The sequence below is a fragment of the Bos taurus genome, chromosome 4, assembly GCF_002263795.3.
Source record: "Bos taurus isolate L1 Dominette 01449 registration number 42190680 breed Hereford chromosome 4, ARS-UCD2.0, whole genome shotgun sequence".
Classification (NCBI taxonomy): Eukaryota; Metazoa; Chordata; class Mammalia; order Artiodactyla; family Bovidae; genus Bos; species Bos taurus.
In genome coordinates this window covers 71201502-71215739 of record NC_037331.1, presented here as the reverse complement: position 1 = coordinate 71215739, position 14238 = coordinate 71201502, and the positions used below count along the sequence as shown (strand labels likewise).

The 14238-nt window shown below is 36.2% G+C and overlaps 1 protein-coding gene across 13 annotated transcripts in view; it reads left to right on the top strand.

The window, feature by feature from the left end:
- PALS2 (protein associated with LIN7 2, MAGUK p55 family member) overlaps positions 1–14238 on the top strand; it is a 165352-nt gene that overhangs the window by 117196 nt on the left and 33918 nt on the right. For all 13 annotated transcript variants that reach the window (XM_059885904.1, XM_010804340.4, XM_015469877.3 and 10 more), the window contains 3 exons: positions 265–417; positions 3745–3897; positions 4678–4905. In XM_059885904.1, the coding sequence (XP_059741887.1) occupies positions 265–417; positions 3745–3897; positions 4678–4905 (534 nt within the window). The remainder of the gene's footprint in view (positions 1–264; positions 418–3744; positions 3898–4677; positions 4906–14238) is intronic.

Below are 14238 nucleotides of genomic sequence, written 5' to 3'. Positions count from 1 at the left end.
TTTCATAACAATTATAATTTCTTCTTACGGTTTATTTCATATGACTTAAAATTTCTTCTTTGGAGGTATTCCTTTAAAGTGCTGCTAATTGCATGATAACATTTACTACGAAATCTGTATGTTACCTCTGATTGAAAGGTTCAATTTCAGTAGATCAAACCATCAAGTAATATCTTTTAAAACTTTCAAAAGTTTTCAAGAAGAAAACCACAGTCTGAGCAAAGCAGTATGTGTTATTATTTTAATATACTGGTATTTTTTCAGGCTCATGAGAGGCTAGAAGATTCAAAACTAGAAGCTGTCAGTGATAATAACTTGGAATTAGTCAATGAAATTCTCGAAGATATCACCCCTCTAATAAATGTGGATGAAAATGTGGCAGAACTGGTTGGTATACTCAAAGAGCCTCACTTCCAGGTAAACCTTCTCTATTCTCTTCTTTCCAAGTCCCCTGTATTCCCAAAATACTCTTTTAGTAGTTTCTGTTTAAGATGAAGTTTTTGAAAGATTTAGGGCCATATGTTGCAAATTACAACTTAGATGTTTTAATATCCTCATATGCTTATGCTACATAAACAGATACACTTACTATACAGATGTACAGTGTCTGTCAAAGAAATGCATTAGAATGGGTTTTTCTTTGTGTAATTAAAAAAAAACAACAACAAACCTATTTCACCATCAGACCACATGCTTGGGACACTTTTCTCATGGTGATAGTGGATTTTTCTTCCTTAATACCACTGTTTCCCAGCCCTTCTTGTGACCAGTGATATGCCTTTTCAGTATTGCTTCTAAGACTGGGTTGCAGCTGATGACCTTAGAACAAGAGAGAGCTGTAGGGGATAGAAACAATGACATACTTTCCCCAGGGACAAAAGATAAATTCAACTTAAGCATTTGTCTGTGTAGGTGAAGAGTTAATCAGTTTACCAAAGACGAATCAGTTTCAGAAGAGAGAAGGGGAAGTGGAGATTTCTTAGAAATCTATAATTAAGACAGTTTGGTATTGGGGCAGTATTAGAAAAATAGATTACCTGAAGAGAAGAAAAACCCCAGAAATACATCCTCAGACAAATGGCAGCTTGATTTATGAAACACTATATTTTAGTGGAGAAAGAATGGACTGTTCAATAAATGGTCGTGAGATAGAAGAATAAAGTGTCACCTGCTTGTCACTGCAAATCTTAGCATTAAAAATCAAATGGCAGCACCCCTATGCTTTTCCTCAAGATTTTCCATGACTCTCTAACTATGTTACTGCAAAAATTATGTAAATGTATAGTGAGATGGTTCCAACATAAATCTATATCTCAAGTACAAAAAACAGAAACACATGTCAGAGACACCGTTATGCAGGGGCCAGTTAATTGAGGCCTTAAATGCATACTAAGATATTTGAACTTTATCCAGAGGACATTGGGAACCTTGGGAAGGGATAGGGGTGGGGGAGGTTATTAAACAGGGAGAGGTCAGATTGTGGAGCTATATGGTTTTGTGCCAAGGTGAGAAGTTGCGATGGCAGCATAGATAGTGGGAAATGTGAGGATTTTCAAGTTTTAAGCTGTAAAATCAATAGGGCTTAGTGAGTGATTACATATGACAGCCACAGAAGAGAAATCTGGGAAGTTGATAAGGACAGGATTTCTGACAAACAATTGATGGCATCTACTGAGATAAAGAACACTCTGGGAGGGCTATTTTGGTCATGCTCATGTTAAAGTAACTGGCCATGTTAAGTTTGTGGTATCTTAGAAGAATGCATCTGGTAGAACTTTGCAAGCATGCTATATTTTTTATGTAAGTATGAAATTTAATGCATAAATTTATATGAGGTCTAAAAAATATATATAAACTTGTGAAATAGCAGCAAGTAAAAATGCAGAAATTAAGACATTGCATTTTTATTACCCAAATCACCACTATACTACCATGGTGCATATTTCTCCATATTTTTTCTATTCATAAATATACGTATGTATTTTTTTCTTTACTGACTGCAATCATTTTGCATAAGCTGTTTTGTAATTTACCCTTTTTTCAGCCATTGACTTCCACTTTTCCATTTCAATAGACCTCTGTAACACGCAGTGCATTTTACACAAAAATACTCTTTACAGCTGGTTTGTATGTATGAATTTTCAAATTAGGTCCATATGTGGCATTAGTTAGACCATCCCTTTCTCCCTTGATTATGATGTTGACCTACTAGAGAGACCAGACCAGGCCATTATCCTGCAGAATCCACTCCTTGGATTTACTTGTGTGCTTTCCTGCTATGTTGTTTAGTTATCCTATTTCTTATAAACAGAAGTTTTACCTAAAAGATGGCTTAAGTTATATTTGAAACTAGGATGCATCTTGGGCTTCCTAGGTGGCACTAGTGGTAAAGAACCCGCCTGCAGTGCAGAACACCTCAGAAACACAGATTCAATCACTGGGTCTGGAAGATGGCCTGGAGAAGGCCTAGCAACCCACTCCAGTATTCTTGCTGGAGAATCCCGTGGACAGGAGAGCCTTGGTGGGCTATAGTCCATAGGGTCACAGAGAGTTGGACACGACTAAAGCAACTTAGCTCACACTCAGGTGATACAAGGTAAATTAATCTGCATCAGATGATGTATAATATCTGGTTGGCCCATCACTCTTCTTTTTTTCTGAATTGAAAATTTTTTTTTTAAACTTTTAATTTTGTGTTGGGGGTGAGTGTGTTAGTCACGTAGTTGTGTCCGACTCTCTGTGACCCCATGGACTATAGCCCCCAGGCTCCTCTGTCCTAGCCAATTAACAAACAATGTTGTGATAGTTTCAAGTGAATAGTGAAGGGGTTCAGCCATACGTTGCCCCATCACTCTTCATGCTGAGATTAGTCCCTTAATCAAGGGCAGTGACAGCCAAATCCTACCCTTGAAAGCCTTTCCACTAAGAAGTAATCTAGTGTGTTATTATTCTGGCATTATACAAATGCTGTTTCCTTTCAACCATGTAGTTACTGATGAGTTCAAATTAATAATCCTTGCCTGACTCAATATTTTCATTAGAGGTTGCAAAATGACATTTTTCAAATTTTCCCATTCTTAGCTGGTCTTCTTATATAGAGTTTTTCCTCATCAGCTGAGCTGTTTAGTTAACCTACAGTGCATTTCCAACTGAAAAGTTAGGGAAATGCCAACTTCTTCCCTTTGCCAATTTTAACAGTAAAGAATTGTTTAAAAGGGCAATCTCAAATGGTAACAAATGAGATTTTTTTCAGTCCTGTTTTTTAAGTAGCATTGTGGACTTACGGAGTTTTCATTAATTCATTATGTTTCGGTTGTATATAATCCTATGTTTCGTTTTGATTTTTCAAATTATCATGACTCTTGGCCAGTTGTGGGCAGATTTTTAATATATGAGTCTGAAGCTAATGAGAGAGATCTGGATCAAGGGAGTTCTCAGTAGTGGTTCAAGTCACAGGAATGGGTAATATTGCCTAAGAAGAGTGTATAGGGTAAAAACTAAGCAGCCTAGATTAGTGATTTAAGTAGCTTCCATAATTTATAGGAATAATCCTTAATATATGAATTTGTGAGTTTTTTCTTTGTAATTTTTCTTCAGTCTTTTATACTATTTTCATGAAATGACTAAAAATTACCAATTAATGCCTTGGAAATTTTTAGTACTCTATTAGGATAATGAGCTGCTACTTTTAATAACTTATTCCATCTGTAATCAATAACCACAGGCTGTTTTGAATCCTTCTAGTCACTCTTGGAGGCCCATGATATTGTGGCATCAAAGTGTTACGAGTCACCTCCATCAAGCCCGGAAATGAATAATTCTTCTATCAATAATCAGTTATTACCAGTAGATGCCATTCGTATTCTTGGTATTCACAAAAGGGCTGGGGAACCACTGGTGAGTTGATCAGTCGGTGCCTTCTTAAAGCTGAAATCTTACATACTCGTGACTGAGTCACTACTCTATCTCATTTTTTTCTTTCATAATTTTTATCTTTATGAAAACTTTACTCATGTTTGTTTCATCAGTCTTTTTTGGCTTGTGTATAAAATACACAGGTGATACTCTCAACTTGATTTAGCATGCAGAATTAAACCAAAATTAAACTGAAATAGAGGAGAGAAGTTGTTTGCCTATGAGTAGAAAAAATTTCAGAGGATAACTTTTTTTCCTATACCCTTTGAAGAAATGAATTGAGGTTGCTTACTAATTATATATAGTAGCAAAATGCAGAAGAACCTTGTTATTAAAAATTGAAAACATTGGTAGGACTCTGTAAGTAAATGTTTACAGTTTCATGCTAACATGGCATTTCGGGGCTCTGACTATGAGAACAGTGAAGTGAGAAAACACCAGGAGCAAGGCCATCAGAATGCACAAATACATTGCTTGCTCCTTTGAGCTTTCTCATATCTTGTGGAATGCAGCCTAAGATATGTTTAATTTTCAAGGTTACTCTTGCCGTGGAAGCCCCTTTTTTAAGGGATGGTGTATGTTGTCACAATTGTACATGGTTTAATGAGATTGGAGTATTGAGTTACAAGTGAACATGGGAAAAGTAGGAATGATTTACTCACTTATTTTTAGAATTATTTTCTTATATATACATAGTCGGGAATATTTACAATTTATTCCTAACAACCAAAAATCAGTAATTCCATTCCTTATTTTCTTCAGGGTGTAACATTTAGGGTTGAAAATAATGATCTGGTAATCGCCCGAATCCTCCATGGAGGGATGATAGACCGTCAGGGTCTGCTTCATGTGGGAGATATCATTAAAGAAGTCAATGGCCATGAAGTTGGAAACAACCCAAAGGAATTACAAGAATTACTGAAAAATATTAGTGGAAGTGTCACCCTGAAAATTTTACCAAGCTATAGAGATACCATTATTCCTCAACAGGTTAGTAATAAAATTCATGCTAATACTAAGAATCCTTTTTTTTTTTAAATCACACTGTTGGATGTAACCACCAGTTGCTACTTTTTTGCTAAAGTGAAGAGAAAAAACTGCCTGGTTTAATTGTTCTAAAGTGCCTTATTTTGTCATGGGTGAATTGTTGGTATTTTTAAACAATATTATCTTACTATTCAAAAGGAATTTACTTAAGAAATCTCTGTGTGAATACCATGAACCCTCCGTTCAATTCAGTCATCAGTTGTGTCGTCTGACTCTGTGACCCCATGGACTGCAGCACTCCAGACCTCCCTGTCCATCACCAACTCCTGGAGCATGCTCAAACTCATGTCCATTGAGTCTGTGATGCCATCCCACCGTCTCATCCTCTGTCTTCCTTTCTCCTCATGCCTTCAATCTTTCCCAGCATCAGGGTCTTTTCAAATGAGTCAGTTTTTCATATCAAGTGGCCAAAGTATTCGGAGTTTCACCTTCAGTATCAGTCCTTCCAATGAATATTCAGGACTGATTTCCTTTAGGATGGACTGGTTGGATCTCCTTGCAGTCCAAGGGACTCTCAAGAGTCTTCTCCAACACCACAGTTCAAAAGCATCAATTCTTCAGCACTCAGCTTTCTTTATAGTCCAACTCTCACATCCGTACATGACTACTGGAAAAACCATAGCTTTGACTAGATGGACCTTGTTTGCAAAGTAATGTCTCTGCTTTTTAAATTAGCTGTCTAGATTGGTATAGCTTTTCTTCCAAGGAGCAAGCCTCTTTTAATTTCATGGTTGCAATCACCATCTGCAGTGATTTTGGAGCCCCATAAAATAAAGTCTCACTGTTTCCATTGTTTCCCCATCTATTTGCCATGAAGTGATGGGACCAGACGCCATGATCTTAGTTTTTCAAATGTTGAGTGTTAAGCCAACTTTTTGGCTTAAACTCACCTTGTGCAGTGATTTTTGGACCCTAGCATTTCAGTAACCTACAGCTAATAGGAGAAAAACCTTAAAGACTTTTTGTCATTAACTAGCAAATAGTTTTGACACATGTCATGTTCCAAGCCCTGCGAGGAAAATAAGCATGTAGTCCTGATCACCTTTACCTTGGTGTTCCAGTGATGGGCTCAACAGAGAATGAGGACAGAAAGAGAGGATGGGTCCAAATTGAAAAGAATCTTGAACACCTGGTTTTACCATTTGCTCTATGTTTTGTAACTGATTTTTAGGTAAAACAGATTATTAAGCCTGGCAGTGTTTTCATGACAGTGGTCACTAACCTCATTATGTTGAGTGAATTTTAAAAAGAAGAGAGATGAGATTGTGTAGCCAGGAAGCAGATTTTTGAAAGTGTGAGGTAATTTGTGAAAGGCAATTCTTAGGAAAGGCTGTGATGACTGCTTTGTTTCAAATAACTGTGCCACCACTTACTAACTTATCCTCTCTGTGTTTGTTTTCTCATCTGTATAGTTAGGAGTATTTCTTTTCTCAAAAGATTACTGTAAGGATCAAATAAGTTAATTCAGCAGCACCTGTCACATCCTGCATGCCAGCCCATAGCTGCTGCTATTGTTGTGATGGTGGTAATGAGGTGGTGGTGTAATTCCAAAGAAATGGTAAAGAAGGAAAAAGTGATGAGATAATTGCAAAGGAACAGTTGACACTTTAGATAAGTACGTTGAAACTTGAGAGGGTTTTCAAATCCAGATAATGTAGATATAGGAAATATTTATCAGTATTTTAGATGCATTTAATTATTTAGGTTTTCCAGAAATTTGTTCCAAGTATGAGTAAAACTGCAGGTCTTTTACATAAGATGCTGCCACTATACTTATTTTAATATTGTTAATATGATAATTGAAAAGACTAGTATAGTATAAAAGTCTTAGAAATAACCTATGTTGAATACCTGCTTTATATTGTTCTTTGGGAGAGTAAGAATAGTCAGTTATGAATTTTTAGCATGTAAATTGGATTTCTGAAAATATACAGGCTTGTTGTGAACGTTTGTTTAAATAAAGGATAGAGACCTTGTCTTTTCAAGGAAAAGAATCATAAGAGAAATGGCATTAGAAATTAGAGATTTTAAATAGCTAGTGTCCCTCAGACTAGCTTTATTCCTCAATTGGCACCTAAGTAGATTGGAAAAGTAGGAGTTAAGATTTATTTATTTTTTTAAAATTATACATTAGTTGTGATAGTTAGACTTTTTTTTTTTTTAACCCCCTGTGGTTCAAACTTCAGAATTCTATCAGCTCACCATGACTATAATGGACTTTTATGGAAAATTTTTTGTAATATCAGTAGCTAGGGCTTTGGCTCAAATCCCTTTGTAGAATCTGCACCTGGTGAATGGTCTGAATGATGTGAAATGCAAGGATCTTTAGCCCTGTTTTAGACATACATTGTTCTCTGAAGGCACAAGACAAAATCTGCTTTTTATTTAGCCTTCAGAACTGGGAGAAGGCATTGAAATGGGGAAGGTCTAATCTTCCATCCAAGCCTGAGCCAGTCTCAGACCTGTCTTACCATAAAAAAAGAAGGGACTAACATGAAAACTTCCAACAGGAGAGATAAAACACACCCAATTGGGACATTTTTAAAGCGAAAGGGGGAATAATTACTAATTATACTAGAATAGGACTGTCCTGGGTGCACTGTGTTCCTCTTATAAGAGTAACACTAATGGAAAGCAAGGGCTTTTAGCCTCTCCAGTTCTACCACTCGTTCACTAACTGGAAACTCCACCAACTCTATTTCTTAACTGCCGTGAGAGCAGATGGAAGCCAGGAGGTCTTCATACCAGGGTTGTGTCTTTCAAAGCATGGTCAATGGATCATCTTTATCAATAGCATTTGAGGTGCTTATTAAAAATCCAAAATCTTTCATGAAACCACAGAATCTATATTTTTAAATTTGAAGACCAGGAGGGGTTAGAAATTGCAGCTAATTCTGAAGTTCTCCAGCTTACATGTATGTAGGTTTCCAAAGACTTTAAAATTCCATTTCTTTATTTAAGGCCAAATTAATGGGAATTCTCTCTTTAAGGCCATTATGAGCCACATAACAAAAATATGAGAAGAAATTTGTTTTATTTCATTCAAGGATGTACATGTAAGAATTCTCAACAATGTATTAGCAAATGAAATTTAATGATATATAAAAAAAAATAATATAATGTGTCCAAGCTAGGATGGTTTCATGTTAGAAAGTTCATATATGTAACCAAACAAATTAACAGATTAAAGAAGAAAAATATCAGTAGAAAATTCAATGTAATTCAGTTCCTGTTCATGATTTTTTAATTATTTATTTTACTTTACAATATTGTATTGGTTTTGCCATACATTGATTTGAATCTGCCATGAGTGTACACGTGTTCCCCATCCTGAACCCCCGTCCCACCTCCCTCCCCATCCCATCCCTCTGGATCATCCCAGTGCACCAGCCCCGAGCACCCTGTATCATGCATCAAACCTGGACTGGCAATTTGTTTCACATATGATATTTTACATGTTTCAATGCCATTCTCCCATATCCTCCCACCTTCGCCCTCTCCCACAGAGTCCAAAAGACTGTTCTATACATCTGTGTCTCTTTTGCTGTCTCGCATACAGGGTTATCGTTACCATCTTTCTAAATTCCATATATGTGCGTTAGTATACTGTATTGGTGTTTTTCTTTCTGGCTTACTTCACTCTGTATAATAGGCTCCAGTTTCATCCACCTCATTAGAACTGATTCAAATGTATTCTTTTTAATGGCTGAGTAATATTCAATTGTGTATATGTACCACAGCCTTTTAGGATTAGTAAATTGGGAACAGGAAAGAACCTCCTTAATCTTTTTTTTTTTTTAAACTAAAACAAACATTATTCTCAATAGTTGACTGTTAGAAGCATTTCTCTTTAAAAATCAGGAACAGGACTTTAAGCTGGTCTTCCTGAGACTACTTGAGTGCCAAGCCCAGGGCCCATGTGAAGTCCCATTTCCACTCCAAGATGGAAAAAACCCACCATAAAGAGAAACCTGCCAAACTTCAGGCATACTTGTGCATTGGTAAAAAGGAACCACCCTCAGATGATATAACAAATATCTGTTGTAACAGATGATAAAAAAAAATCTTCAGTTCTCTTTAAAAAAATTCAGAATAAACATTATCTCTGATTTTAAAGAGGTAAGTATATTTGCACACCAGTAAGTGATGATTCATTTTAACAGTCCTGATGCTCGGACATTTCTGGCAGCAGTCCATTACCAGCTGTGCTGAGACAAAGCTCCTGACAGAAAAGCCACCCAAATCTTAGACCAGCTTGGTGTCAACAAGCTTTCAGAATCCTGGCAGAAGCTGGGTGGAAAGCCCCACTTCCTATTGGGAAGGAGAGTGATCTTGTTCAGAATTTTGATGAGGCTTCCAACAGTGAGGCAAACAGAACTTCTTTAAAAAAAGAAAGAAAAGAAACTTCAAGAATGTTGACTCCTAAAAAATTTTGTTTAGCATGTAGTTAAATATAGAAACCTGTAGTATTTTAAGTTCTGAGGCTCTTGGGCACTGCTGCTTTTTAAATTTTTGTTTGTACACAATTGTTTGCAGTTAATTGAGCCAAAGAAGCCAGAACATAAAGTTTAAAACAAGGGTTAATAATGTCATTGCCTAGTTAAAAAAAATTAAGAACTAGAGAAGGATGTTCATTAGTACCATTTATGTTCAAGCTGGTTTTAGAAAAGGCAGAGGAACCAGAGATCAAATTGCCAACATCCACTGAATTATAGAAAAAGCAAGAGAGTTCCAGAAAAACATCTATTTCTGCTTTCTTGACTATGCCAAAGCCTTTGACTGTGTGGATCACAATAAACTGTGGAAAATTCTGAAAGAGATGGGAATACCAGACCACCTGATCTATCTCTTGAGAAATTTGTATGCAGGTCAGGAAGCAACAGTTAGAACTGGACATGGAACAACAGACTGGTTCCAAATAGGAAAAGGAGTACGTCAAGGCTGTATATTGTCACCCTGTTTATTTAACTTATATGCAGAGTACATCATGAGAAACGCTGGACTGGAAGAAACACAAGCTGGAATCAAGATTGCCAGGAGAAATATCAATAACCTCAGATACGCAGATGACACCACCCTTATGGCAGAAAGTGAAGAGGAACTCAAAAGCCTCTTGATGAAAGTGAAAGTGGAGAGTGAAAAAGTTGGCTTAAAGCTCAACATTCAGAAAACGAAGATCATGGCATACGGTCCCACCACTTCATGGGAAATAGATGAGGAAACAGTGGAAACAGTGTCAGACTTAATTTTTCTGGGATCCAAAATCACTACAGATGGTGACTGCAGCCATGAAATTAAAAGACGCTTACTCCTTGGAAGGAAAGTTATGACCAACCTAGATAGCATGTTAAAAAGCAGAGACATTACTTTGCTAACAAAGATTCATCTAGTCAAGGCTATGTTTTTTCCTGTGGTCATGTATGGATGTGAGAGTTGGACTGTGAATAAGGCTGAGTGCCGAAGAATTGATGCTTTTGAACTGTGGTGTTGGAGAAGACTCTTGAGAGTGCCTTGGACTGCAAGAAGATCCAACCAGTCCATTCTGAAGGAGATCAGCCCTAGGATTTCTTTGGCAGGAATGATGCTAAAGCTGAAACTCCAGTACTTTGGCCACCTCATGCAAAGAGTTGACTCATTGGAAAAGACTCTGATGCTGGGAGGGATTGGGGGCAAGAGGAGAAGGGGACGACAGAGGATGAGATGGCTGGATGGCATCACTAGCTCGATGGACGTGAGTCTGAGTGAACTCCGGGAGTTGGTGATGGACAGGGAGGCCTGGCGTGCTGTGATTCATGGGGTCGCAAAGAGTCGGAGCGACTGATCTGATCTGATGTTCAATATTTTATGGCAAATTCCGTAAGCACGAGAAGACAGAAATAATTATGAAAGCAGAAGATTTGGAAAGAAGAACAAAAGTCAGTTTCATTTCTATATGCCATCAGCAGACATCTATAAATGTAACTAAGACATCATTTAAAATAGAGAATATCACACTTATGTCTAGAAATAACCTAATAAAAATATTCACCTCCATGCACAAAAAAATTAAGATCTAAATAGATATATCATGTTCATGGACAAGAAAACAGTATTATGAAGATATCAACTTTCCTCAAATTGACTTGTAGATTCAGTTAAATTCCAATGAAAATTTCAATAAGATTTTTCATGGTATATAAGATGCATAACTAAGACAGTTGAGGCAGAAAAGCAGAAATAGGGACTTATTATTAATGTGTAGGAATTAAGATATGTGGTATTGGCATAGGATTAGACAGAATGAGCAGCAGAAGAGAGAGTTCAGAAAGAGATCTACACATATACGTTGCTGTGATATCTCACAGAGCTGATATGTCTTTCAGTGAGAAAAAGACTATTCAGTGAAAGTGTTAATTCATAGGGATAATACGTGAAAATGTGTTCCCATTTACTGTCTGTGCACTGATCTGACACTAATCAAGTAAAGGGGATACATGGTCAGTAAACATGCGAAGAGATATTTAAAATCACATTGTGAGATACCATTTTATACCATTCAGTTGCAAAAAAATGTAGATGTGAAACTGGACTCTATCTTCTACATTGCTGGTGCCAGTGTAAATTGGTATAACCACTTTGGGAGGGCAAAAGGTTTAGCATTATCAAGGTTGAAAGTTTCCACATACTAAGACGCATAAGTTTTTAGAGCAATATGTGTATAGCTGGAAACATGTTGATAAGCATGTCAGTTCCCCAAAGAGCACATGCATAGAGCATAATACTGTCTTTTAAAAGTTTTAAATAGCTGTATATTTTTGCAGATTATATATAGGTTTAATAAAACTTACAAAAAGGAAAGCAAAGAATTTGTGAACACAAGATTCAGGATGAGGGTTACCTTTGCTTTGGGGGAAGCCAGGGCAGTGCAAGGAAATGGAATGTGGGCAGGAGGACCGTGTAGGTTTCTAGCTTCTGTTTTATGTGGTAAGCTCATGACTGTTTATTACATTATTAAAACTAACAAAATTAAAAAACAAAAGCAGACCTTGCATGGACCAATGACTCAAGTGTAGTGTAAATTAAGAATTATTAGTATGAGTCAGATCAGCGTAGGTTTATTTATTTGTTTATAGACAATGTGACCCACATATGGTTATTTACCGTATAGGAGTATGAATTGCCTCTCAGAGCTTTTTAAACCAAATGTATAGTTTCCTTGTTGATCTCAAAATATGTTATTTGTATGTGTGCATTTGAGTAGGTGGAATTCATGCACTTTGAAAATCTTTGGAAAAATAGCATATCTGTTATTATCTTAGAGAACTTCTTAGCAACTCTGATCATTGGGTTCACTACCTTGTCACTTACTATACTTATATACTGTTACTTATATGCAGACTCAGGTGGACCTGAAACTATGGTTTGAGGCTGAGAGTGTGTGCACAGCACTTGTACCATGTTCAACCAACACATTCCCAAATGAATTACCAGCCTCTTTCTGATTTATGACAAAGGTCATGGTGGAGATGTTTCTCTAGCCTGTCACATTTGATTTCTCTTCTTCTAACTGTTACCATTTGCACAGGCACAGTATATTTCTGTACAGTATTTTATTTTGTCAGTACTTTGACTTTTTATTTTTACATTTTCAAAATATCTTTGAGGTAACGTTCATAGAAATAGCATACACTTACATACATAGTATGTAATTAATGAATGTGGACATATCTGTTATGTACCCATGAAACCGTCAATACAATCGAGATATAGTGAACATTTCTGTCACCCCTAGAAGTTTTCCTGGGTTCACTGTAATCCTTCCTGCCTGCTCCTTATCCCAACCTTCATGCCAGGCAAGTACTGCTCTTCTGTCACTATAAATTAGTTTATATTTTCTGTATTTTTGTATAAATGGGTTCATACAACATGAATCCTTTGATTTTGCTTTTTTGTAAAAAAAAAAAAAAAAAAACTGACTTCTTTCTTTCAGCATAATTATTTAAGAGATTTAACCATGTTTTCATGTGTATCAGTAGTTGATTCCTTCTTATTGACAAGTGATATTCCATTACATGGCTGTACCACAGTTGGATTTATCCACTAACTGGCTAGTGAACATTTCTGTTGTTTCTAGTTTGGGGCTATTATAAATAAAGATGCTAGACATTTACATGTAAGTCCCTTGAGTAAATACCTAAGACTTGAAGTATTGGGTCATTTGATATGTTGTATGTTGAACTTTTAAAGAAATGGCCAAACTGTTTTCAAAAGTGGTTGTACCAGTTTACATTTTCACCAACATTACATGAAAGTTGCAATTACTGCACATCTTCACCAACATTTGGTATGGTCAGTCTTTATAATTTTAGCCATTCTTATAAGGGTGGATGGTGTCTTATGGTGATTTTAATTTGCATTTTCCTCATGATTGCTAATATTGAGCATCTTTTCACATGCTTATTTGCCATGGTTATGACAACTTTAATGTCTTCAAATCTTCACCCATTTTTTTATTGAGTTGTTGTTTTCCATTTGTTTAGTTTTGAGAGTTCTTTATGTTTTGATACAAGTACTTTATTGGAATTATGATTTACAAAGACTTTTTCCTAGTGAGAAAGCTTGTCTTCATTCTCTTAGCAGTATAATATGAAGGCAGATGTTCTTGATTTTGATGAAGTCTAATTTGTCCTTTTTTTAATGAATCATGCTTTTTTTCTGTGTAAAAAAAAATGTTTGTACAACACAAGTTTATAAAGATTTTCACTTTTCGTTGTATACTCGCATCTTGTTCTATGATCCATTTTCTCTGAATTTTTGTATAAGGGATAAGATATGCATCAAAGAATTGGTTTGGATTTCCTGTTTCTGTTTTTGCATCTGGGTATCCAATTTTTCCAGCTCTGTTTGTTGAAAAACTGTTTCTTTCATTAGATTTGGACATTGTTTTGATTGTTTCTACTTCAAATATTGTTTCTGTTCCTCAATTTCTCCTGCCCTTTGGTGATATATGAGTTATTCATGTTGGGCTCCTTGAAATTGTCCCATAGCTCACTGATACTCTTTTCATTTATTCAGTCTTGTTCTCTCCCACTTTTTCATGTTGGACACTTTCTATTGCAATGTCTTCACATTTATTATTCTTTTTTCCCCTAAGATGTCTAATCTGCTGTTAATCATATTTGGTATACTTTTCATCTCAGATATTTTTGTTTTCATCTCTAGAAATTTGAACTGTATCTTTTTTTCTTTATATACGCCATGTTTCTACCTAACATGTCGAATCCTTCCTCTAGCTTC